Source organism: Urocitellus parryii, chromosome 14 (genome assembly GCF_045843805.1).
Source record: "Urocitellus parryii isolate mUroPar1 chromosome 14, mUroPar1.hap1, whole genome shotgun sequence".
Taxonomy (NCBI): Eukaryota; Metazoa; Chordata; class Mammalia; order Rodentia; family Sciuridae; genus Urocitellus; species Urocitellus parryii.
In genome coordinates this window covers 51,617,716-51,643,960 of record NC_135544.1, presented here as the reverse complement: position 1 = coordinate 51,643,960, position 26,245 = coordinate 51,617,716, and the positions used below count along the sequence as shown (strand labels likewise).

The 26,245-nt window shown below is 50.7% G+C and overlaps 1 protein-coding gene across 3 annotated transcripts in view; it reads right to left on the bottom strand.

Moving 5' to 3' along the window:
* The window catches only part of Loxl2 (lysyl oxidase like 2), an 85,526-nt gene that overhangs the window by 31,698 nt on the left and 27,583 nt on the right, over positions 1-26,245 (bottom strand). For all 3 annotated transcript variants that reach the window (XM_026397541.2, XM_026397542.2, XM_026397543.2), the window contains exons 2-4: positions 25,145-25,584; positions 18,618-18,793; positions 4,631-4,842 (exon numbers count right to left, since the gene is read on the bottom strand). In XM_026397541.2, coding sequence (XP_026253326.2) covers positions 4,631-4,842; positions 18,618-18,793; positions 25,145-25,508 — 752 coding nt within the window. In that variant the 5' untranslated portion in view covers positions 25,509-25,584. The remainder of the gene's footprint in view (positions 1-4,630; positions 4,843-18,617; positions 18,794-25,144; positions 25,585-26,245) is intronic.

Here is a 26,245-nt window from a genome sequence, read left to right as displayed (position 1 = left end):
CCTCTCCTTAACCCAAACTGGGGCTTGTGACAATTCCAGTTCACCTGTGGGTGCAACGACACAAACCTTGGAAATGCAGACTATCCTGGGAAATTCAGGATGTGTGCTCGCCACAGTGACATCAGAGAGTGGAGAACTCCACAGGAGAATTATTAATCATTCCAAGAACCACCGCCCGCCCCTCCCCACTTCCTGCAAGGCCCCAGCACAGGGAAACCCACAGCTTGTTCCCCTGGACTCCCCCACATCGGCTGACCGGGAGGACACACTCAGGGGAACAGGAGCTGCACCAGGATTGGTCAGACCACACTGGGCGGCCTTGGCTGAGGAAGTTCCTCTGGCTTCCAGCCATCAGTGAACACCACCCTCTCCAGGAACAGATGTCCTAGGCTCTAATTGAGAGCGAAGCACCCACAGCAAATGCGGAGCGGCCCCAGCCCTGCTCTTGCCTTCCCCCGGGCAGCCCCGATTCCATCTGACATCAGCTCCCAGGAATGCACGGCCCACCATGACCCTCCACGGGCCTTCAGCAGCCAGGGGCCACCCCCTCCTCTACCCCAGCATGATTCACTCTGGATAGATGGGCTTGCCGGCCCCAGCAACACAGAGAGGAGGCTCTGGGGAGATTGGAGGGATGACTGGCCAAGATGGAAGCCACTTACAAAAGAGGTCTCCAGGCCCATGGCTGGGGATTAGTGGGAACACTGAGCTGGACCCAGTCCACTAAACTTGCAATGTCCTAGTGGCTCCCCAGCCAAGGGGGAACTAGGTTGTGTGGGATCCTGCCAGCTGCTGAGTATGTCTACTCCAATGTTCTTTCCAGAATTGAGAAAATAAGTTTGAGATCCACTGGATTCCCCTTAAGACAGACTTAGGTTAAAACTCCATAAGCCCCTCGGACTGGAGGGCCACAGGGATGTTTTGGATCTCCTGGAATCAATGCCCAGGAGTCCCTAAAAGATCTAGTTATTTCCTTCTCCCCAGTGCATGGTCATCCTGGTAAAGGGACCCTTTGGAGAAGGCTGAGAGAAACTACAACAGTATAAGCTTTGGCAGGGCACCGAGGTCCTTTATCAAGGGAACCTGGCCTCTCCTTCTTTCTGGAGTTTTCTGTCTGTAAAGTGGGGCTTAAGTCTGGGAATTGACTTAAGGGCTGTGACTTTCTATTGTTCTGATTCAGGTTAGACTTGTTCACTTGACCTAGAACTTGTCTGCTTCTGCAGGTGATGGGAGAATTCAGTAGCTTCTCTTATCACTGGGAGGTGCACCAAATGCACTTGCCAGAGCAGAGGTCTGCAGGAGTCAGACTCTGCTGTCCCTGCAGGGAACATGGCCCCTTGTCTTTGGTGGTTGATTGGCACCACTTCCTGCCACTCTGAGTTACTCCCGTTGCGCTAGGTTTCCCAGTTTGGTGCTGCCTTTCCCACTGGGGCCTGGCCCACAAAGAAGAGACACTACAGAGCTCTTCAAGGAGGCAGGGGCCCCTTATAAACTTACTGATCACCACATGGTGAAGGGTGTGCATCCTCGACCCTTCTGCCTGAGCAGGTCTTCAGTGACAAACCCACGCCAACAGTTCAGTCTCCCTCAGCCTCGGCATCCCTTCCCCTATGTTAGACCAAGGCAGGCCCAGCACTCACAGTGGGCTTGGAAGGTTCAGCTAACCAAACTGTCAGAGCCCTTTCTAACTCCTGAGTCACGACATTACGAGCAGAATCGCCGCTCAGTGAGTTCATCTCAAATCAATACCTACCTTGAGGTCCTGCTTTTAAAATCAAGATGATGACTACACAGTGTAATTGGCCCCAGGGACAGGGCCCTGATGTGTAAGCTTCGTAGCTTCAGGGTACATACATGGCTCCCCAGATCAGCGCAGAAGCCAGGGCAGGGAGAGAGAAGTCTGGGGTCAGGATGGCTGACTACTTGTGGTGAGGCTAAGGGTGCAGAAGCCTCTGGGGTGTGGGCAAATGAAAGGAGAACAGACGCTCTGAGGCCGTGGGGTAACTTGAACCTGTGAGTGACCAGCAGTTGCACAGGTTAGCAGAGAGAGCCAGTCCCAGTAAGACAGTGCGGCGAACCCGAGACGGAGAGGCTCGCGGGCTACACAGGAGAATTTCCGAACTTCAAAATCCAGAAGGGGCTTTGGGGAATGCTGAGATTATTACAGACACAGACTGAGAACCACTTTGTAAACAACTTCCTTCCTAGCACCACCGGGCTGCATGGGAGGCCATGGGTGTGGTGTCAGCATCACATCACAGGCTGTGGGAAGAGTGAGTGGAGATGGGGAAAGGTGCTACTGGAAGCTACTGATTCAGGGACCACGAAGGCCCTCAGTCTTGGCTCCTAGGCTTCTGGGGGCCTCAACCTCTGAGCGAGGTCCCTGGATATCCTGTTCCCCAAGTCAGCAGTGCCTCAGCCCTGCCGAGCTGGCCTGGCCACCAGGAGGACCAGAGCTGCCACAGTCTGTGGTGCAGACCCCGGGGGACAGCTGTCATGGAGCAGCCCTGGGCAGTCCCAAAGGCTCCTCAGGAGCAGGCAGTGTGACTGAGGCCCACTCCCCTCAGGTCTCCATCTCCTCGGCAGACTGCAGACATGGGCCTGTAACCTCCGAGGCTTGCTGCACTCCGGGAGCCCTGGCTCTGTGCCATTGGCTCCCTCCAATCCCTCCCAGCTCAGCCCCAGAAGTACCACCAGAAATTCTTCCCTTTATCCCAGAGCACATAGAGGCCCAACTGGCCACTGAGTCCCAGGGACTAACCCAAAAACAACAGAGAGGCTTACAGAGAGAAGCTCAGGAGGCTTCATACCCTCCTGCCACCCCCTCGCTGTGACCCTAACCCTAACCACCTGGGACAACTCCTGGCCTTCAAATCCTTTCCCTCCTCTCAGTTAAAAAGAGAAACCCACAGCTGTGGGGATGGCAAGAGCAGGGAGCAGTTCAAACACGTGACGATTACTGGGGGCCATGTTCAAAGTGGCCTCAGAGGGCCTCCTCAAAAGCAGGAGAGGGACTTTGGTAGCCGCAGGTGAAGACAGCTTTCTAATGCCATCGGAACAAGCCAATGCTGCCCAGCTCAGATCTGTGGCCCGGCTGGGGCTCAGGTGGGGCCGGCCAGGGAGGAAGCCTGTGGGGGAGGAGTTGGGTTTCCTCTCTTCCATTGGTAGCAAAAGCCGAGACCAGAGTGTTTCGCCAGGGAGAGCTAGCCAGTTGGTGGGGGTCCCCCAAATATTCAGATGATAGAGACCTCCTGGTGCCAACAAGGTCTGAGCCCTTTTCAGGGACTTGAGGGTGGCACTCACTACTGTGTCACCCCAGGGTGCTGCCCACACTCACTCTTGTACATGGTGGGCTGGGGGCTAGGAGCAAAGCATAGTTCTCTTTAGCTGTGTCTAGGCCATGACCAGGCAGAACAGGGCCAGGTGCCCACAGGGATACAGCTTACCCTGCACCCCAGGAAAACAGAGGTGGAACTGGGGCTTGAATCCAAAGTCAGGAAAGAGGCACGTGAGAGGGCACTTTCCAGGAGGGCAGACCTGGCACCCGAGGCCTGGATCTGCCACTTACTGGTTCTGTGACTTTTCTCCAGTTTCCTCAGCTTGAAACTAGACCTCCACTTCTCGGTAGCATTGCTAAGATTAAATGAAAAAGAACAGTTCCTGGCACACAGTCAGCACAGAGAGACAGGAAAACCTCACTTCCAACCAAATTCCGGCATCTCTCTCTATCCTAGGATTCTGCACCTGCAGATTCAACCAATCTTGGGTCAAAAATGCTATGAAAAAAAAATGTCTGCACTGAAGATGTACGGACTATTGTCATTATTCCCTAAACAATACATCATGACAACTCTTTAAGCAACATGTATAATGTATTAGGCATTACAAGTCATGTGGGGAGGATTCAGAGTATACAGGAGAATATGTGTAGGTTATATAAGAAAGGGACATCATTTTACATAAGGGACTTGAGTGTGGATTTTAGTGTGGGGGAGGGGTGCTGGAACCAGCCCCCCAAGGACACTGAGGGATGGCTGCATACCCTACCCACAGCTTGTCAGGGCACCCAAATCCTTTCCCTGGACACCCCTCAGGTCCAACAGCTCTAAGTCCTACCACTATCTACCTTTCTCCCCCTGGGTGAAATTCACCTTGGGAATCATCACAGCGCTGTCAGGTTTATTTGGGATTGGTTGAAGAGCATTGGGTTGATCAGTTTCTCAATTACCTCACAATTGCTGCCAGTCCCAGATTTCTGAGCAATCATTGCTGAGAGAAAGCCAACCTTTCTTCTAAAGTTGGAACTGTCTTTGCCTGGCCCAGCCCGTGTATTGCCCTTATTCAGGCTACCTGGACTATGAGCTGCCCGTCAGCACCGAGAGGAGGGACTTCCGGGCCAGGAGCAGCTTGCCCTTGACTTTCCTAAGCCTTTCCATTCTCTCCTAGCTCAGGTGCAGGCCCGTCTCCCAGGGCTGCGAGCTTCTCACAGGTAGGGTCCACGCAGGCTTGCTGGAAGGACGACAGCCTGCCCAGCTGTGAGGGGCTGTGGACGGCCAGTCACCAGCCCTGACTTGTTGACAGAGCGGGAGGGCGAGCACCCAGGAAGAGCCCGCCTGGCACAGCCCCTTACTTGTATGCCTTGGTGTTGTAGGTCTTCTCTCCGGGGAAGCCGAACATGCCACACACCACGTGGGAATTCTTGGCCGTCCAGTGCTTGTCACAGATCTGTCTCCAGGACTTGCCTTCCTTCACCTCCACGTAGCCCTCTGTCACGGGTGTGCGATGGCGGAAGGCTGAGAGGATGGGGCGGATCCGGATGTCCTCCACCTGGATGTTCAGGTTCTGGAGAGAGGGAAGCAGAGGGGTGACCACCCTGGCCAACCCCAGAAGGGGTGCCAGGCAGCAAGAACTCCCTCAGCAATAACAGAGGGCTATGATGCCCCCGATGACCACCCAGCCCAAAACACAGTGCTATGGGTGGGGGAGTGTGGCTGCAGGGATGGGGGGGGGGGAGCAAACGCGACCTGGAGCAATCAAAGAATTGAGGGACCCGGGAGTTCCCAACAGCCTACGAAAGAGCCCAGAGGGCCATGGGCAGTACTTCCTCCTGCATAGGTTTCAGAAATCAGAGCATGAGAAAGTGTTCTTTGAATTTTCATGTAAAATAATCTGGGTTTTACATTTTATTCCAAAGTGTGTACATGTGCCTCTGAGTGTGTGTGCGCACGTGTGCGTGTCTCCTCCAACAACCTCGAAGAACTGAAGTTCCAGGAAGATGAGCCCCAGGTCTCCTAAAGCAGGGGGCACTACCTCAAATCCTAGGGATGGCATTCCTGCATTCCTCTCCCCAGAGGCTGGAGAAGGGGCAGGGCTCCCAGGGAAATGAGGTGGGTGCCCAGTGTGTGCCAGGGGCCGGGAAGGTAGATAAATAGGGTTGGGGGACAGTCACTTGGTTGAGGCAAGGTGAGATTCTGAATGCTCCAGGTGCTTGGAAAGTCCCCTCCTCATCTTTCTGGGCAGTGGCAGGTAGAGACTGGGGTCAGGGTTGGGAGGATTCATTGGCAGGCCCTCGAGGAAGCCAAAGAGGCTGGAGGGGCGGATGGAAGGAGCGCTCTTCTCCCTGTCACATGGGTTTTCCTCCTCACTGACACTGAGCTTGAATGCCCCATGCCATGCCTACCACCCAGAAGGAGGGGCCTCTAGAAGCCACACCCAATGAGAGGAACAGTAGGAGGGGGGTTCCTTGGAGTCACACTGACACTCTTTAGGCTCCTTTGGGGCATCCTGCATCAGTCCCCAAATCCTAAGGAAGCTCCATTCTGAATCTCTGACCTTTGGCCCCCCTATTTCTGCCCCTGCTCCTGCTCTAGGGGGGCATGGCCAGCTCTTGCAACAGTCTCTAACTGAGTCCCTGTCCCCACCCATCTGTCAGCCACCAGACAGTTCTTTCCAAGACACTGATCTAACTTGTTCTTTGGCTCCTCTTTATTTATACAATGCACAAATGACTTAGAGAGATGCTCGTGGCACTTCATGACTGATTCCACCTATGCCTCCAGCCCTCTCAATGTCCACAGCTCCAAATCAATCCCCAGACACCACAAAATGCAGTTTGTAATCGTCTCAGCTACCAAGAGTGCTTTCCATTGCTGAATCCTATGCCGAGCACGTTCTGTGTGATCTCTTGTTCAACCCTCAGCTGCAGAACAAGGTGGTTTACAGCTCTCATCATTCCCATTTTCAGGCGAGGAAACCAACTGATTGATTCCAGTTTCCTCCCCTGGACCACCCTGAGGTGCAGTGTAAGATGCACCCTAAGCTGGGCCAGGGAGGGAGGGGTGGAGCTGGTGAGGGTGAGACTGGAAGGCTGGAACCCAGTGACCTGAGCACCCGAGCCTGTCCAGCCAGGATGCAAATGAACCACAAGGTTGAACAGAAGCATTATTTGGGTGCCCAGGGACTCAACTCCTCCCGCCAGCTTCAGGGTCCAAAGCCAGTTACTGCTCCACACGTCCTGCAAGGTGGTGGAAAGTATGTGGCCCAGAGTGATGGCATTTGGCCCCGATTTCCTTCCACGCAGAGCGGAAGGAAGGCTGCCAGCGGCAGCATTATGTTTCCCAGCCTGGATCCTGGATCCTTTACAGCCCTCATTCAGGCCCTAGGACCCGTGCCACCGAGACACGTGGACAGGGATGAGCCAAGAGGGGGCCTGAGGTCTAACCCCAGTCCATGGGCCAGCCCCTCCTGCCTCTCCCCACCTTGGGAGGCTGGCTGGCATTCCAGTGTGGAATGCGTCATGCCCAGAAGGAAAGTTCCAGGCTGACCTCATTCCATTCACAGATCCCTTCCTTGGCTATGGGGCAGCAGCGTAGGCTGGCTGACAGGAGACGTGACCCTCAGCACTGCTACTATAGGAGGAGGAAAACCCATGCTGGCCACAGGCCCGAGGCCAGCAGACACCGTCCCACCTGCCAAAGGAAGCTGGCCCTCTCCTGTTTCAATGCAGGGTCCCCCCAGTCGACTGTGGGCTCCAGGACGCTGGCAATGAGGCCCAGCTGCCACCGTCCTCATTCTTCCTCCAAGAAGAGGATGTATGTGCACGCGCCTGCGCGTGCATGTCCCTGTGTCTACGTGTCATGTGTGTCGGAATCTGCATGTGTGTCTCAGGGAGCAAGTATCTGCATTTGTGTCCATGTGCATGATGACATGCATGTGACCAGTTATGGGTGTGTGCCTGTGTCACCCTCTATGTGTGGAGGGTGAGTCTGTGGACAGATGGAAAGGGACCTGTCCCTCCACTGCCTCAGGAAAGCAGTCAGGATAGGAGCTGCACTCCCTCTTCTGAAACGGCGCGTCTTTCCCTCACTCCCTGGAACCAAATCTTTCCCCTTCTGTAAGGCTTGAATCACTTTCTTTTTTTTTTTTTTTTTTTTTTAAATATTTATTCTTTAGTTCTTGGCGGACACAACATCTTTGTTGGTATGTGGTGCTGAGGATCGAACCCAGGCCGCACGCATGCCAGGCGAGCGCGCTACCGCTTGAGCCACATCCCCAGCCCAAGGCTTGAATCACTTTCAATCACTCATATACTCGACAAAATATAGACTCTGTCCTCCATGGACCTTGCCAGGCTTCTTCCCTACATCCCATAGTGCCCTGCCTCTTCTTTGAAGAGTGACCATGATAGCCATCACTAATCAAATACCAATCAATTGTACACGAGGCTCTGTGCATAGACCTTTGCATCTATTGATCGGAGCTCTTGATTCAGGCTATACCAACCTACAAGTGAAGACATGAAAAGACTTGGTGAGGTTTTGCAACTTGCCCAAGTTCACAAGCCAATATGCAGTAAAGCAGGATAAAAACCGAGTCCTGACTCCAAGCCTGTGTTCCAGGCCATAGTGATCACCACACTCCAAGCAGCCCTTACCCTCATGCCCAAGGCTTGTCCATTACCTGGTATTCCAGAGGACAGGGCTCAGACTTCTGGGTGGTCCCCTCAGGGCCTGCCTGGTGCTGTGCACACTTGAAGCCCAGGACTGCACCGTGTGTCAGGTTGGACTCTGTATGGAGGGGAGAACTCAGCCCCAGATGCTCTCCTTCTCAGGCCAGTGGGAGCAGCGGGGCAGCCCTCAGTAGATTGCACTGGGCACTTGTGTGAGTGAAGCAGCTCCTCCAGGCTCCCGGGAGAGCTCGGGTTGGACACCACATGCAGGCACGCACGGTCCCCTACTTCACTGCTGTGGAATCCCTTCTGAAACCACAAGTGCTAGATTTTCTTTTTCCCAGAAGTTCAGTCCCAAAAGAGAAGGTTTGAAAATAGACACACATTTGTCTTTTTTTAAACAAAGGGCTCACTGAACTTACCATTAACATTAAGCCCAATAGCCTAGAAGCTCATCAAGTACCTGGCTCATTTAAAAATTCAAATGAGAAAGCTGGGTACAGTAGTATTCCCAGCTACTCAGGATGCTGAGGCAGGAAGATGGTGACTTTGAGACCAGCCTGGGCAACTTAGCGAGACCCTGTTTCAAAAACAAACAGGCAAACAAGCAAAACACCACCAACAAAAAACCCCGAAAACCTGAAAGCTGCCCCTTTGGCAAGAGATAATAGTGGCACAGGCCTCCAAAAGGGTTCCCTCCTAAGGACTTCCAAAAATCCTGGGACTTGTCCCATCCCCCCACTCATCACATTCTGTCACTCAGGGAGGCCCTGAGAGTTAGATAGAAGCACCTGCTTTCAGAAGGGACACCCAAGGTGCAGTGAGGCCAGGGACTCGCTGAGCTTCAGCCAGTGGGTTGGTGGAAAGAAGGGCTGAGGAGGGAGCCTGGGGGCTGGGACACCAGGCTCATGCCCGAATGCCATTTAACATCTGCAGCATCTGTCCGTGACTTCAAATTCCAAAATGGAACAGTCTGGGGCTGTCGCCAGTGAGAACTGCATTTTGAAAGTTTAGCTGAAGATTGCATCAGGGAACCAGGGGGAGAAGCAAAGCGAAGGGCAAAATGAGCCTTAAGAACCTACTCAACGTTGGTCTAAAAGCTCAGCCCTGGACTAACGGCCTCCCAGGAGGGATGTTTGCAAGGCCTGATCTCCCTCCATGACCTGTCCCCTTTCCTCTGTTCTATAACACCCATTTTTATTTCATCACAGGCCTTCCCTCTAAGAAGTCATCCTGGGGGGCGGTGCCCGGGTAGGGAGATGTAGCATTATGCAACCAACATCTAACTAGAACCTACCACGGGCTAGTTCCCCACGCCCTCTGTTCACATAGCACACTGTCATCCTCTAACGCTGACACGTTCCTGCATCTTGCTTTTATAGCCTGTGGCTGTCTTTATTTGCCTATTTTTTAAAATGGCCTGCCAGACTCAGACCCATCTTCCCCGCTGCCAGCCTGCCAGCTTCCTCAGCACCTTAAACCAAACACACCCAAGATGCCCTCAGTCCTTCTTCCTCTCAGGGAGCCGAGTGAAGCTGCTGCCCAGCCAGCTCGGCAGACCACAAGCCTCAACTCCTTTCCCACCCTCTCTTCCTCACTCGCAGTTGGCCTCGGCAATGCCTTTCTGTCTCCACCAGGTTTTCAGCCCCACTTCTATTGCACAGGCAGGTGGGCAGGGAGAACTGTGGACGGACCAGAAGGGCATCCTAATCCCATCATCTCCTGTCAGCCCGGTGCTGTCTGCTGGGCTCTGGTCTAAGCTCCCATCCACCCACAGACTCATCTACTCTAACCATGGTGTACCCACACGTCTCGCTTAGACCTGTCTGGGGATTCCCAACATCATTGGCTCAAGCCATCCTCTGCGATTCCCTCTTCTCTCTACCTATCAGAATCCTACCAACCCTCAGGATTAACTCTCAAGTTAATCATTCATAAATATCTGTTGAGGGCTGCTACCTCCCAGGGACTGTATGAGACCTTGGGACACACAGGATAGGTGAGTTCCTTGCTGCCATGAGGTGCCTAGGCCAGAGGGGACAGCATCACCTTCTCCATGCCTACCAGTACTAATATTTATCTTTCCCTGTGTCTTGGCCACCCAGTTGTATTGTTAATCTCCCAAAGGGCAAAACTACACCTCGATCATTATTTGTATTACCCACAGCTCTTACTGCCAGCCACACTGTGGGTCCTCAAACATTTTTAAATAAGCCAATTATATTTTAAAATCTAACAATAGGAGTTTAGCTTAGAAATGTCGGGCACCCCAGCCAGAAACTTTAATAAAGACTTCCTTTATTCTTAGTTGCACACAAGATAAACAGCCAGGGACTTCTTTTCTCTCTTCCTAATATAAGCACTGCTTACAGGACTTATGGATAGACATGGGGACGTGGCATTTTGTCCAGGCATTTCTCTTGTCACTAGAACTATTCAACATGTCACCTCCACTTCCCCTAAGACCTGACACCAATTAATGGTTAATGAGCTGAATGAGATGCTATCTGATCCTCAGCATAGGTCCAGATGGCTTAGCAAAGAGCAGACTGTCTATAAACAGTGCGAGGAAATTGTGTTAGAAACGTCTCCTACACTGTAATTATCCCCCTTTGGATGATCAAATCACGAATCCATGGTTTAAGAAGCTGCGGGTAACATTCTCTAGCCAGAGACTGACTTCTGACCCAGTCAGACAGAATAAAGGGAGATAGGAAAGGCATTTCAGGGACTCCTGTTGCTAGGCTCTACAGGATGGAGAGCAGTGGGGGGCAGGGGTGTGGTAGGGTGACGAGGAGAGCTGAGGTCATACTGACGCCACCAGAGGAAAAAGCCAGCAGTCCGTCTGGGCTTCCTCCTATAAATCAAAAGCTGTGCAAAGGCTGCTGGGAAATGGAATGTTCTCAGTTACATTTTCCAACCTGGAAGCACTTGGGCAGGTAACAGAGGCTGCTTCTTTAGAGAAGAGGCAAGGCCTGCCATCAGCAGGAAGCTAAAGCTGCCTGTTCCAGCTACCAGCACCTCTGGCCCAACAGCTCCTCAGTCCCTGGTGGAGTTCTGAGGCTAAAGACCAGGTGAGGCCTGGGCCAAGCCAGATCATCTCCCATGCACCCTGGTTCCTCATAGCAACCATCACCATGGTAACCAAGCAATGGGTCCTGAAACCATCTTTCTCCATTGCTGGATAGTAAGCTCGAGGAGGACAATCCCTTTATCCTCATGCCCAGTATAGGTGTTCAATGAACAGATCCTGTAGCTACATACAGCCTCATGGGGAGGAGGTAGGAGATTCCTCAGCACTGGTCACCCAGCATGGCTGAGGTGCCTCAGATGAAGCACTCAGGCCTCTTGCAGAGCCAAGCTGGACACTACCAGCCTGTCCTAGTTGTGGTACCAGACCACCCCACACAACGGGGCTGCCCACCAGAACAGGGACAGGCTTTCTTCCACCCTGCTCAGCCCCACTTCCACAGAACAACCTTCCCTCTTTTCTCTCCCATCAATCTTCTCTTCTCCAGACGGCCACACAATGTACTGTCCCATCCATATAAGTTTGAGTGTAAAACTGCTCATTCATTTCTGTCACCTAAAACAAATGGTAATGCTCCTGGTTCATTTATGTCATCTTTAAATAAGTATGACTTTACTTACTTGTTTGTTTCATCTCACCAATGGTTAGAATGATGTTTAAACTTTGCACAAGGTCCCATGGGCTCCACCTTGGCCAGAAACCAATTTTCCAGATCCACGAGGGTGTGCACAGTTTCAAATATTTTATTCTGTTATCTGCATAAACACTCTTGCTTTTTCAGACACTGCAACCTATTTTTGGTTGGGAAAATAGGTCACCTTAGAGCTTCTTCTCTTGTGTCCCTTGTGATGCCTGGCAAGCCCTAGCCACAGGGAGGCTCTCGGAGAATAAGAGAATCATGGAATGTGAGTGCCGGGCAGGATCCTATACTTCCTCTTGCCTAAGTGCCCTGGGAGGTGGGAGAGATGACAGCCACGACAGCTTCACCTGACAGCCCAGGTGGCCTAGGATGCAGGGCTGCAGGTCTCTTCCTCTGCTCTTCACTCCTTTGCCAAAGACTCCAGCACAAATCACTCATTGCTACCATTTCTCCTACCACAGGGAAGCCGTCCAGTTATGTTTCAGTAATCTGGGGGAAGGGGTCACCCCTCTCTATACTGCACACGGGTGAAAATAGGCCCCTTTCTTTCCTAGTGCAACCTGCCAGGAAGAGGGCAATGAAGCTCCTGGCTGGGAAGCGCTCACTCTTCTGGAACTCTCTCTAGAGACTCTTCCTTTGGGGCCTCCATGCCCTGGATCCCCAAGATGCAGGCAGATAAGCCTGTTGCTTGGGAGGGTGATGTTGGAACATTTTGGCAGCTGACTGTGACTAATAAAAACCAGGTCTCCTGGAATTTAAAAAATTCACAGCAACCCTAGTCCCTGTGGTTAAGAGGAGAAGAAAGGGCTTTTTCAGGTCTCCCAAGTCCTTCCAGAAGAATGCAAGAGAGCAGAGGGTAGGGGTGCCAGATTCTCCCCTCTAGTGGAAATGAATGACCTCCGGGCTCTGTCCTTATCATCTCTCTGTGGGTCTCTCAGACCTTCCTAGGTTGCCTCCTGTCACGGGGAGAAACTGAGGCTCAGAGTCAGTTGGGGATAGGCAACATGTCAATCTCACAGCCCGGGGATTTCCTATCAGCTCTGGTAATCTATTTGTTTTCTTTGCAAAAGAAACTTTTAAAAATGGGCAGGGAAGAGGGAGGGTGAGGAGGGGAAAGGACGCACTCCTGTTTCCTGGTGTAACAACACATGGCCCGGCCAGGAGCCTTCTGGAACACATGATCTAGCAATGTGCAAACCAGCCAGGGAACAGGGATTTGCTCAGAAGGGTGTCTGGAGTTGTCATCTCTCCTTATCTAATGCTTTTTCCAACTTGTCTACCCGCCACAGACAGGAAACAAAGCCTCATGGTTTAAGAGCCTTTGAAACCCTGGGAGGTTTGGTTGAGGCTGTTTTCTGGGTTTAAAAACAATCTATTTTCCTGGAATCAACATATTGCATGTTTTATTATTTGCTCCTGCCTACCTCCTTTTTGCTATTGACCCAAGCCTCATTTTCTTCTATCAGCCAAACTTCTCTTTTGCAGTGCAGTGTCCAGAGACCCACGGAGTCAGCCACTCTGGACACACAGCTGCAAGACTCAGTCTATGAGACTGGAACCCAAGTCTCCAACTCCAGGGTCTAAAAGTGAGAATCCACAGCCAGACGGTACAGTCTGTGTTGGGAGAGGGGAGAACTGAGATCCCATCCTGCTAATTTTCTGGATGAAATGGTCACATGACCACACATGAGAAGCAGATGCCCTTTCTCTTGCCTCTGGAGAGGCATTTACCAAGTGTCAAGGAGCCCCTGAGCGAGCCCTGAGCAAACGCCAGAGTTCAGGGAAGCACAGTTAGCTCATCAAGTGAAATTCCATCAGCCAGGCTCCCGAGCTTCATGACTCATACCTCTGGCATCCCTGAGTGGGATGAACTTAGTTCTTGAATCAGTAGTAGGGACACCAACGTACTGCAGCACTTTATAGTCTTGCAAAGCACTTTTATAGAAATGCTCTGATTCTTGCCCCTGCAGAGCATTTAAAACTGCCTTGCAAATGATGAGTGCATGCTGTGTCATTCTGAGAGACTAATGCCACTGTGGCTTACTGACCATGGTATTTGCCCAGTGTTCTGACACTGGCCAACAGGGTCCAACTTGTGAACTCTCCCTTGGTGAGGGCATTCATCTGAGGAAGGGGAAAGTTTCCGCCATCTACAGGAGAATTTACAAAGGAGCCCCCAGGATGCTCCAAGCCCAAAGAAATCCAGGAACACGATTAATTAGCCAATTAGGTGAAACTTCATCAGCCAGGCTCCAGACTTCGTGACTCATGCCTCTAGCATCCCTGAGGGGAATGACCTTGGTCTATGCTGGTGCAGTTTTCTGCTTGGGTAACTCTAATGCACTGTGGAGAAAGTGCAAGCCTGTAAGGGTCATCTGTAATTTTGTGATCTGTCCCCAATCTCTAGACATCACTGAGGGAGTATAACACAGAGCCTGAGTCACATCTCTGAAGAGTAGGGGTGGGAAGAGACAAGGGTGTCCTCACCTCCATCAACCCAGGGGTTTACAACTGGGTCACAGACGCAGACAGAACACTAACTGACACTTCATTTTGGACTGCACTTCACTCCTAGCCACTTTTGAATTAATTCAAAAATAATTCTTATCAAGGAAGGGCTTATATATACACACACCCTTGGATGTGGAAGAGTGAGGATGTTTAAGTGCAGCTGATTTCAAGGTCAAGGTTGTGAGGGTCCAGGGAAGAGGCAGGAGAGGGCCCCACCATACAACACATGCACTAGCTGGGCCTATGTGTGTGTGTGGGCGTCTGGGGGCGGAGAAGAGGTGGCACCAATCTACACAAGGGTTTACAGTGCCAAGAGCTAGCTGGTGGGCACCTCCAAGGAGGGACAGTGGGTACATTTTAAGTCTCAGGGAAAGAAGGGATCTTGGGGTTCAGCAATCACCAATCCCACTCCTTTCTCCACGTAGGAATCTGACTGTAACGCTCCTGGCAGGAGGTCGTCTAGTTCCTGCTTGCACTCCTCCAGGGACAAGGAGCTCACCCCTTCTGAGGGAGCGTCCACTGTGGGCTCCCCACAGCTGAAACTGGCTCCAACACCCGGCCCTCTGTCTTGGCTGTGGGAGCTGGACAGTATTGTAGAATTTCTCTCCATGGTAGTACCTCAGACGTTTGGAGAACTAACAAGCCTTGTCCACCTCTCTCTTCTTGATTGAAAAATTGTCGGTCCCTAGACGATGTGGTTTCCAGGCTTGTTTCTGTACTGCTGGTGTGACCTGGTCAAGAGATGGACTAGAGCTGAACTGGCGAGGTCACTGAAACCACCCGGTCTCTGTGGGGCACTTTGCACTCACTTTTCAAGTTGGCCCCTGCTGTGTGTTTAGTCAATCGACACCACAGAGATTGGGTTTTTGGTTTTTTGTTTGTTTGTTTTTTAATAATCAGTGTTCTTTCGTCACTTTCCCTATTGCCTGTTCTCTTGGGGCTGATTCCTTTTCTCCGTGAACCATGACACAGGATCTTGAAGGTAGCATATGGAAAAGGTAACATCTCTCCTTAATAGGTTACATTTTGAGTCTATTATTGTTACATTTGGAGACTGTTATTTCAACCTACAGTAGTTTTCCTGAATCTTTCTTCCACAATTTTAAACTCCAGCAGTCCCTCCTAGTTTTCTGTTTCTTAAATATTTTATCAGCCCAAATCTTAATAACTCCTGAAGCTTGATGGGTCAGCTGAAGCAGAGCCTTAAGGCCCACCATTAGAGACCATCCCCTGTGCTCATACTAAATTAGTCACTAGTTCTCCCTGGGTATCATTAGTCAGTACCCAACGACTCCACCTAACTGTATGGCCACCAAAGCTATGTCTCATCCTCTCATCCACAAGAATTTAATAGATGTCATTTTCTTAGCCAAAAGGAATGATTCCGTGACTTCAGCGGCTGACACAGGCCATTCCATCAGGTATTTTGGAGAAACTTCTCTGCATCCCTCAAGTGTCCCCTGTAGGTGGTCTGGGTGGCTCCCTCTCTGTCAGGGCTGACTGTAAGCATGAGCTTAAGCCACAATGCCTGAGACGCCAGAATCTTCTGGCAACTCACAAAGGCTTTCCTTAGGCAACCTCAATAGAGGTCCCCACATGACCTACTTTTAGTGGACACCAAAGAAAAAAGTCCCGGGGGACGGCCCATCAGCTGAAATTTCCTATGTTCAGGGTCTGTGGCTGGGCAAGGAAGCTCCACCCTGGCTCGTGGTCACTAGAGTGGTCTGTGTGACAGCGAGAGAGTGGCCTTCTAGGAAAATGCAGGATGATGGCTGTGAATGTCCTCTGACCCTTCAAACCAGATGTCTGCCCTGACAGACCCTCTGGATCACTGTAAATGCATTTGGGCCTGAGATTTTTGCCTGGACAATCTTACTCTTTCCCCAGGGCCCACATCCTGCCCTCACACGTTCTAAGAGCCCTGTCTTCTTTTAACTAGTGTCCCAGACCATGATATGTGCAGCAGACATCCACCAAGTGTGCAGAACAGAGATGGGTACTGAGCTTCCCTACGAGGGAAGAATAAGAAAGTTCCCTCCAGCGATATGTTTTTCAGATTGTCTATGCCTTTTCCATCCCATTAGGTTTCTGCTTTTGATATGACCCATCTTAACCCCCACCCCAAATGCTTAGTATTGGAACTGGCACATAGTAGGCATTCAATAAACATTTATCCAATGAAGTGTCACTCACAGAGGCCTTTTTCCAGGATCATTTTTTCTAGTGGAAGATGAATGTTCCCATCCTCAGCCCCAAACCCACTGATGCTCTGGCCTTTTATCCACACCATCCATTCCTTTCTTATGCCAAGAAGCTTGGCGCTTTACTGGATGCTCCCAGAGAGTTATCCTGGTGTTCTACGTGGAACGGAGGTCTGTTAAAGATGTTATAACGAAGGTCACTGTCCTATCAGGCAGGGAAATGTTATGAAGGGGTGATTTGCTCCTAGGTCTTTCTCATGGCTGGTTTAAGCCCTCCACCTAAGGAATATCTGCCTTGCATTTCTGGGGAGAAAAAAATTGGGGAGTTGGAGATACCATTCCCATGAGGTACCTAGAATTACACTAAGATAGAACTCCTGCCCTCAAGGGCTTCTCAGAGGGATGAGATGCCTACCAATGGGTGCTAACTATTCTGCCTGAGGTTATAAAGAGTAGAAAATTCTGAGAGACTGGGCTGCACAAGCCCACCTTCCAAATCAACTCTATGGTAAAGCCAAGTTGCCGTTGGTAAAGTTCAGTTACCAAGCAAAGTGTGTCTCTGCAACACACCCTCTGGTTATCTCCAATGGAAGAACACACGTCCAAGCGTCCACTGGAGGCGGTCCAGCCCTTCCAGCTGAGGAATGGATGGGAATCCTTTCCACGCTCAGGGCAGGCTGGACCTGTTCCCAGCGTACTTGGCCTGCCCTGGGAACACAGAGAGAGAAGCAGGGCAGCGTGAGTCAGGAGAGGAAAACACATGGACCACAGTCTGGGGGGCACTTCCTCTGGGGCCCAAATAAGGCCATTTCAAGTCACCTTTCATCAGCAGTACTGCTGGGGTGGACTGGAGGCCAAGGCACAGTGAGGCTCCTTGACCCGGGTTCATGGTAGATCCCACAGTCCCTTGGGGGTGAGAGTTAACATGGTCCACGGGGACGGGAGTCTCACTGCCACCTTTTCCTGTCCTACCTTACACATACGAGGAGAGCAAGAGGCATCTGTTTAGCTGTTCGGGTGAAGTTTGTGGAAAATAAAAAACAGCTCAATCTGAAATTGCGCCATAAATGTCAAAGGGTCACAAGTCCTGCTGGCCTCTTCTAAGTGCTGATTGGGGCTGGCAACATTAGAGTCATCAGAGGAAGCTTAGAAAAATAAGTTGGTCTTGTAACAGGAAGTTCTATTGCAGGAGGTCAGGCGCGAGACCCCAGGTCTGCATTTGTAATCTGGTCCTCAGCTAGATTTGGGACCAACTATCCAGTGGTTTCCAGCCTCCAAGATGGCCCCCAATGATCTCCGTCTTCTGTATTCATCTTATATCATCTTCATCTTATATTCATCTTATATCATTCTTGTATTCATCTTATATTCATCTTATATCATTCTGCCCTTATATCATCTTCTCCCACACAGGACCAGGGTTGGTCTGTGCGATCAAGAGAATACAGCAGAAATGATGGACATCACTTCTGAGATGAGGTTTTAAGAGACTTTGGCTCCTACCTGGTGCTGCCCTCTCACCGTCACTCAATATGGGGGCAGACAGTCACCATGTCTTGAAGACACTCAAGCAACCTATGGAGAGGCCAAGCCAAGGGAAACAGAGGGCTCCCGCCCATGGCCAGAAAGAGACCAAAGCCTGCCTACAAACACAGGAATTAGCATGGGGTGGGGTGGAATCTCCAGCTCCAGCCCAGCCCTAACTGCAGCTTCAGGAGACTGAGAAGAATCAAGCAGCTAAGCCACTGTGCCATCCGACTCTCAGAAACCATGCAAGATAATAAATGTGGTTGCTAGGCTGAAAAATCCAGGGAAATGTGTCACCCATCAAATAATAACAAATACATGGTCCCAGTCCAAAGGGCAAACTCAGAAGGTGTGTCCTGCTCGCCTTTTTAGCTTCAGGTCTCATGCATGTTTGATGCATCTTCTCTCCAACATCATCCCAGGCCACACTCTGTTCTCCTGACTTTGCCCCAGTTCTTCTCTGTGCCAGAAATTCCCTTTCCCCATGAATGCCATCCCCAAAGTGTCCTCACACACAGATCCAGCTGGGGCAGGTCTCCCTCGTTTGTGCTCACACACACACTTCTTAAAATCATCAGGAAAGAAGTGAGTTACACGGGAGAAGGAAAATGTCCAGGTGACGAAGTTATCAAGAAGCCAGGTGGCGCACCCCTGGAATTTCAGTTACAGAAAGACCGCAAGTTCCAAGCTAGTCTCAGCAACTTACCCCCGTCTCAAAATAAAAATTAAAAAGGAAGTCATCAAGAGCATGTGACTTGCCTCTATCTGGTTGAACAACAAATTGTCAAATTTGAACCCAGGAATCCTTTTATCACTGCACACCACGCCAACGTCTTCTGTGTGCTTGCAGTCGGTGACACCCCAGCCATTGGAGGAGCAGGCTGCCAGGGTCGCCTCTTTGCCAGTGCAGTGGACATTGTCCAACCAGATGGGCCCTGAAGGAAGCAGAAGAGAGAAATCAAGCACCACATCAATGCAGATCGGGTGTCTGGGGCGGGGGGTACTGATTTTTGGCAGCTGTGTGTGGCTATCATTTGATTTCATGTGAAGATATTGCATCTGGTCCTAGAGCATCAGGATTCCCTTGCGGGAATAGGCAGCTGATGTGATTTGGGAGAAGTGGGAGGCTGGAAACAGTTAAGACAGAATCAGATTGAAGCTCAGTAGTCATGTGGTGTAGCTGAAAAAGCAGGGGCATCAGCCACTGAGCTGGGTTTGAGTTCTAGCTCAGGCACTTTCAGCTGAATGATCCTGGTTAAAGCTAAAGTGGGGTGACAGTGGCACTGGAGCTGTAGGGGTGTGTGTTGATTAGATAGTGCATAGCACGTGCCTGGTTTACTGCCACCCCTTAGTTACCAAAAATGGTAATGACAAGGAAGAGAAGGATTTTAGTGTTCCTGACGATCGCACAGGCCAGCTTCACCTGCCATGTGGGGTAGAGGCTGACCTCTGACCCCTTGGGGAAAAGCAAAGCTATTCTGCAATTGAAGATTTGCAGATTTGGGGGCAATTTCCCATGGATTACCTCCTAGATCTTTCCGTACCTTGGGGAAGAGGACAGGGTGGCATGATTATTTCCACATGAAGGAAGCAGAGCCCTGGTTCAGAGAGGTAGCCCACATGTGCCAGGCTTCTGATCCCAGAGCCTGGGCCTCAATTCCCTGCTCAGTGCCCATTTCATTTCTTGATGTTTATTAAGCCTGGTTGAGAGATGGGCCAGCTACACTAACCCAGAGAGCCAGCTCTTCACATTCCAGAAGGCCGTTGTGGAATTCTGCTCACCTCCTGCTCTTTTATGTCACCTGCTAAGTAGAGAATCCAGTGTGCAAAGAACTAGAGGTTAACCACAGTGAGATACCACCTTACACCATCAGGATGGCTACTATCAAAACAACACAGAAAATAGTGAGTGTTGGTGTGGCTATGCACCACTGGTGCAAAGGTCTAATCATGCACCTGCTATGGAAAGCAGCAAGTTGGCTCCCAGCAGCTCGGGAGACTGGAGCAGGATGATAGTGAGCTCAAAGCCAGCCTCAGTAATTTAGTGAGGCCCTAAGCAACTCAGTGAGACCTTGTCTCTAAATAAAAAATATTGAAAAAAGGGCTGGAGTAGTGGTTCAGTGGTTAAGCATCCCTGGATTCAATCCCTCGTGCCAAAAAAAAAAAAAAAGTAAAATAAAACTATCATACAGTTTGGCAATTCTGGGTATATATCCAAAAGAACTGAAAGCAGGGTCTCGTACAGGTACCTGCACACCCCTGGTCACAGCAGCATTATGCACAATGGCCAAGGGGTGGAAGCAAGTCTAGTTGTCTGTTGACAAATCGTGGTACATAAATACAATGGAACAGACTTAAAGAGAAAAACGTTCTGACACCTATCACAGCATGGACAAACCGTGGAGACATCAGGTGAAGTAGGTCAGTCAGTCATGAAAGGACAAATGCTAGATGATTCCACTTAGATGCAGCACCTAGAACAGTCAAACTCTCTCAGAGACAGGAAACAGAATGGGGTCATCAGGGTCCAGGGGCAAGGGGAGTGGGCTGTGCTTGTTTCATGGGCACAGAGCTTCAGTGCTGCAAGATGAAAGTGTTCTGGAGATGTCTACACAGGAAAGGTGAACATGCTAAATATACCTAAAAGTGAACTACTGCACTGTGCACTTCAAAATGGTGAAGGCATAAATTTTATGTTATATGTGCTTTACCACTATTAAAAATAAAAATTAAAAGAAAATGCCAGGCATGGTGGTGCACGCCTGTAATCCAAGTGGCTTGGGAGGTTCAGGCAGGAGGATTGCAAGTTCAGAGCCAGGCTCAGCAACAGCGAGGCACTAAGTAACTCAGTGAGACCCTGTCTCTAAATAAAATACAAAATAGGGCTGGGGATGTGGCTAAGAGGTCGAGTTCAATCCCTGGTACCCTCTCTCTCCAAAAAAAAAAAAAAAAAAAATTTTAAAAAGGTGCTGGAGGGTTTTTAAATAGTGATTTTTATAAATGCCACTACCAAATGAAAGAAAACCAAGAGTCTCGTTTTTCTCAAGGCTCCTTTTAGAAGCCCACTGAACATTAGAGTCCCACAAACCTGGCTTCTAGTCCCATCTACCATGGACTTGGGCACTAGTGACTTGGTCAGCTACTTAACCAAGCTTGGTTCCCATTTTTCAAATGAAACAATGCCCAATCAACAGGTAACCATGGAGATCCAACAAAATAATGGGTTTGCCTGGGACATACTCAGTCTTCCTTTCCTCCTCCCAGGAAGTCAGGAAAACAATACATTTTACTGCCTCCATGATCAAGGAAAAAAGAAGATTTTAAAACACCCCCATTATAGAGATCAGAAAATCAAGGAGGGAAGCTGAGGTTCTTTAAGGTCAGGGAGGCCACGAGGGCCAATCTTCTGACTTCCAGGCCTGGTTGGAACGCGTCTGCTCTGATGGATGGTTAGTCTGGTCTCAAAGGAGAGCGCCTCAGACACGTTGTGGGAACAAAGAGTTTATTGAAAACATCTGGGCTGAGGTTTTCCAACTGGTTTCTCAATCTGGCCTGGTTCCCAAGCCGTGGAGCTCCACTGAAACAGATGCTCCCTAATCAATTGCTGTTTCTACAACAAGCCCGTGTTTGTCTTACTAAGTACTAGCAACGGAAAAGACCCTCCACCTTTCAAGCGGGGCCTCTCCCTTGGAATGTTCTGTAGCTGCGCTGCCCAAGAGCTGATGGCAAAAAGAAGTGGTGCCCTTATTCCATCTGCAGCGACAGAAACCATCCTCGCTAAGGGCTGGAGCAGAGCAGCACACCTTTAAAGGAACTGTGCAGAGTTGCAAAGCCTGGATGCCACGGAGTTAGCTTCACGTTTGAGATGGAGCCTAGGAAGTTAGCACCCAGGAGTGCTAAGGGAGCTGAGCCACCCAACAGTTGCTCTCTTCTGCACCTTCAATGGACCCCCAGTGAGGCTGCTCACACGACCTAAGCCTGGCCAATGACTTTTTCTTAATATGTAAATCTGAACTTAGAACAAGATGACATCACCATGCTTGGTCTACTCTTTGGCCCAATTTCACAACAATTTTTTGTTTTATTTTGTGATTTCCCCCTGGACACTTAATGTCCATCTCCTAGATTGTTCAGCCTCTGGGCCTGCCTTCAGGAACACAGGATGGATCTAGGCATAGACTGGCATCTCACTTGCTGGGAAAGTGGTATTTGGGACACAAGATGAGGCTCACACTTTGGACACAAAAAAGCTATTCAATCAGAAGCAAAATTTCCTTTTACTCTTTCCACTCATTTACTCTATGAAATGCTTCTCCTGATGAGAGAAGAGATGTGTGAACAAATTAACAGGTCCTTTGGAGGAGAAAGATCATAAACGAACTTCCGTTTGCATGCCAGGCCCTGGGCTCTGCCGGGGTAATGGAAATTGTTCAAGTTAGAATCTGCAGGGTCATCAGCTTTGGGGTTCTGATCAGGAATTGGGGTGCAGTTGGGTGGAGAACCTCAACCTGGGTTCATGAGGCTGGGAGCCACCCAGAGGGTGTTAAATGGGCCAGCTGCCTCTTCTAGAACTAAAAGGGCCGTGGTTTATCAGAGGTTCTGTGAGCACTGAGACCTGCTGACAAGCCAGGCTGGAAAACTGGGAGGGGAGGGGGTCCCTTGTACCCCAGTCTCATTACTTCTGCTTGAACTACACAAGAGACTGGGAACTCCTGGAAGAATGGCCTCTTATAGGGTCACAAGCCTGATTGACAGGTCAAACTCTATTGGGGCACAGCCCAGGGCACTGGCCATACTCGGGTCATAATAGCACACACTGTTGTGTCAACTGCTTTTGTATTCTCCCAGATCAAAATGGATCAATCAGCTGATACTTAAGGAGTGCCCGACAGGTGCCCAGGGCTAAAAGCAAACCAAAACTCCACCCATGGCAATGAAATTCACATTCATATTTAAAAGGCCTCTCATAATGCAAACCAAGTACCACTTTAGATGAACAGCCTGCCTCTTAAAGCCCTGGACACGGGACACTGTTCATTGAGTCTAGCATGTATTTCTCTCTGTCCTCTCCTTGAACTATGCCTGCCATAACCTTGATGGCTTCAGTGTCCACAGACTGCCCTTCTAGTATTCTTGGATTCTCGGTCACATACCTCCTCTGTCCAGCGGCCTTCCTCCACCCAGCTCCTCCATGGTCATAGCTCACACCTTATTGTTACCAACCACTGTGCCCTCCTCCACCTCCTTTTCACACTTCACTCTTCCATCTGTGCCCCTCCTGCTATCTGTCTATTCCTTTAATGCCACGGTGTCTGCAGGGACCACTGATGTACAGATGGCAGCAACCTGCATGATCATTTACTCCTCCATGACCAAGCATGAGCTCCCTGGACCAAGCTTTAATCCCTCCCTCAACTCTCTTGAACTCTTCATCCACATCATCCTTAGAGAGCAGAATCCCACCCAGGAAAGCCCATCTTTCCAACTACCCTCATGCCTGCTCCTGCTGAGAAAAAACATAACCACCTTGTCTGATGACAGGTAAGCTTTAAATTTGGGCAGAAATAAAATAAAGTTGTCACCAGAGACAAAAATACCCCACTGTCATTGGAGAGTACTTATCACAAAATAATGAACCCTAGAGAGTCTGGAAAAAACCATGAGCCTGATGTTGTCAGCCCTGGATCCCTCAGCTGGCAGAATAAAGAGGTGTGGACATACGCAGGAGCCCTGGAAGTTTTAAAGAAGGCAGAAATGGATTCCAAAGGTCCCACATCTGCTAACCCATCTCGGCTGCTTTGGCTCTAATCCTGCAAGAAGCCCAGAGCGAGCTGCTGAAAACATTTGACTCTAGGTACCGGCTCCTGAGCCAGTTCTCCTAACAGGAAACTTTCCATTGCATGGAGGTAAGGCATGCAGGGGATGGTGCATGCGTCCTTTCTCCTATAATTTCTAGAACAGAAGGAAGGGTTGGAAGGGAGCCTAACACTTGTCTATTTCACTGTCTCCCAAACCAGTTCACAGATACAATCCTGGCACAGGCTCCCAGAAGCTCAGCTCCCCACCACCAGCCCAGACTTTGGAAACCAGAAGACTGTGGGTTTAGGTCTGAGGTGTTCTGTATTTTTCATCCCCTCGGGAGAGTCTGACACAGTCAGTGCACTGATCCAGTAGCCCAGGACAGGAGTGCGGCACCTCTCTCTAGTTGGCAACCCGGCCCCTGCTGGTGGGATAGCTACCTTTGCTTTACCAAGCCAGGGAAGAACTCAGCTCCTGGAGGGAGATTGTTTAAATGATGCCCTTCACCTCCACCACCTACTTTCCCTTTGGGGAACACAGGCTGAGGATTTCAAGAGTTCTCAGAGAGCCCAACTTCCAGATGGAGAAACTGAAGCCAAAGAGGATATGTGTCTCCCTCTATGGAAGTCTGACTGACTTCTCGTGTGCAGTCAGTCACATGCTGCATGACAACATTTCAGTTGACTGCAGACCATGTATGTAACAGTGGTCCCCCCAAATTCTATACCATCACCGAGTGACCTCCTAGCTGTCTCAGTTTGTGCAAGGACACTCTATGATGTCACAGCAACAAATCACTCAATGACCCATTTCTAGACCTTATCCCCAACATTAAACAATGTGTCCTTAGGTCAGCACTAGCTCTGAGTTGGGTTTAGGGTTCTAAGACCCACCTTTCAAAGCTCCTACAAGCTGCTGCTGCATCTTTCTTTCAAGATAAAGTAATTTGAATCTAATAATGGAGGAAAGAATGGGCCAAAAAGTGGTGAAAAACACAAAGTGACTCTGTTCCTGTCATGCCCAAGGCCACACTAGCATGTTAGTGTTAAAGCGATGAACTCCACCTGGGTAGATGTGCTAGTCCCTGGGCAGCCGTTGTGAGACAGGGCAAAGGTCCTGCTCTGAAGGGGCCATCCGGAGGAAGGCATGGTTCTCTTGGGCAGCTGATGCAGTGTTCAGGGAGGTCATCGGCTTGGAGAGATGCTCAAGGCCGATTTCAGCACCCGCCTAGAGTCGCTAACCATTCGTGGTTTGCCTGAGACTTTCTGTGCTCAAACCAGGAAAGTCCCAGAAAATTAGGATGTCCCTCCCAGGTGCCCTCCCACCCACTTTCCTGCAGGACGCAGCCTGCAGGCCGATGGAGGAATAGCAGGCATGAATTCAGACTCGATAGCAATCTGAGCTTTCTTTGCCAGGCTAACCTACAGAAAACTGCTCCCGGTCTTGCCAGGTGATGGGCACTGAGTTCCAAACACAGAGCTTTTTACCTTCGCCCTTGCCGTAGGAGGAGCTGGCCGTCCAGGACTTGGCCTCCACATATCCCAGCTCTCGGCAGACGACGTGCGCCGCGTGGATGGAGAAGTCGTCGTCGCACACCGTGCCCCACTGGCCGTCGTAGTAGACCTCCACGCGGCCCTCGCTGTGCTTCCGCTTCTGCCCTGCCAGGCGCACCTGGATCTTGGCCACATCAGAAGGCACCTGGGGCTGGTGGTACTCTGGAGCTGGCTGCTGGAAATACTCGGGGTACTGGAGCTGGTAGGGCCAACTCTCGTACTGCGCCAGGCTCAGGGAGGGCAGGAAGGCAAGCAAGGCCAAAGAGCTGCAGAGGCAGGGGCAGACCGGCCTCGCCATCCTCGTTGCGGTGGGAGGATCCCTCCAAAGGAGCCCTGAGGAGTCAGGGGCAGGCAGGGGAAGCAGCAGGGGCCTCCTGGAAGGGAGGAAAGTCACGTCAGGGTAGAGTGTTTAGGACAGGATTCAGGGTTACAGACACCCCAGAACCTCCGAGTTCACACTTCTGGGCTTTGTCTGGAAAGCTTTCCGATTCTGTGTTCCACCATGTCCACTCCACCTAGCATCTGGGCCATATGGGTCAATGGGTGCCACCTCTTTTGCCCACCTGCCTTCCCATACCTCTGGAAGGCTTTTCTCAGTAGGGTTCCTGGCCAGGAACACCACACACTGGAACTCAATTTAGGAAGAGTTTTTAAACGTCTGTCTATGGAGATGTGGGCAGAGTTCAGGGGAACTAAGGAAGGACGGTGGGGAACCCTGGGCTGGCAACGGAGGTGGGCTTGACCACCCACAGGGCTTGAAGGGTCCCTGGGAGAGGAGTTGGTTCCAGGACGGGAGCAGGGACGTTGCTAAAGGGTTTCAGAGCCACCACAGCCACCTCTGTTAGGAGGGTTTGGGAGGGATGGTGGCCCTCACTCCCATGTTCTCTGCTCTCTTTCTGGTGCCTCCTATTGGGCAAACCCAACTCAACCCACCCTGAAGGCAAGAGAGGGTGAGGAACCCACCGGAGGAGCCCAGTAGACCAGCCACCTGGGGGTCCAGGGGCTGGTGGAGAGGGAGGGCAGTGGGTCTGATGG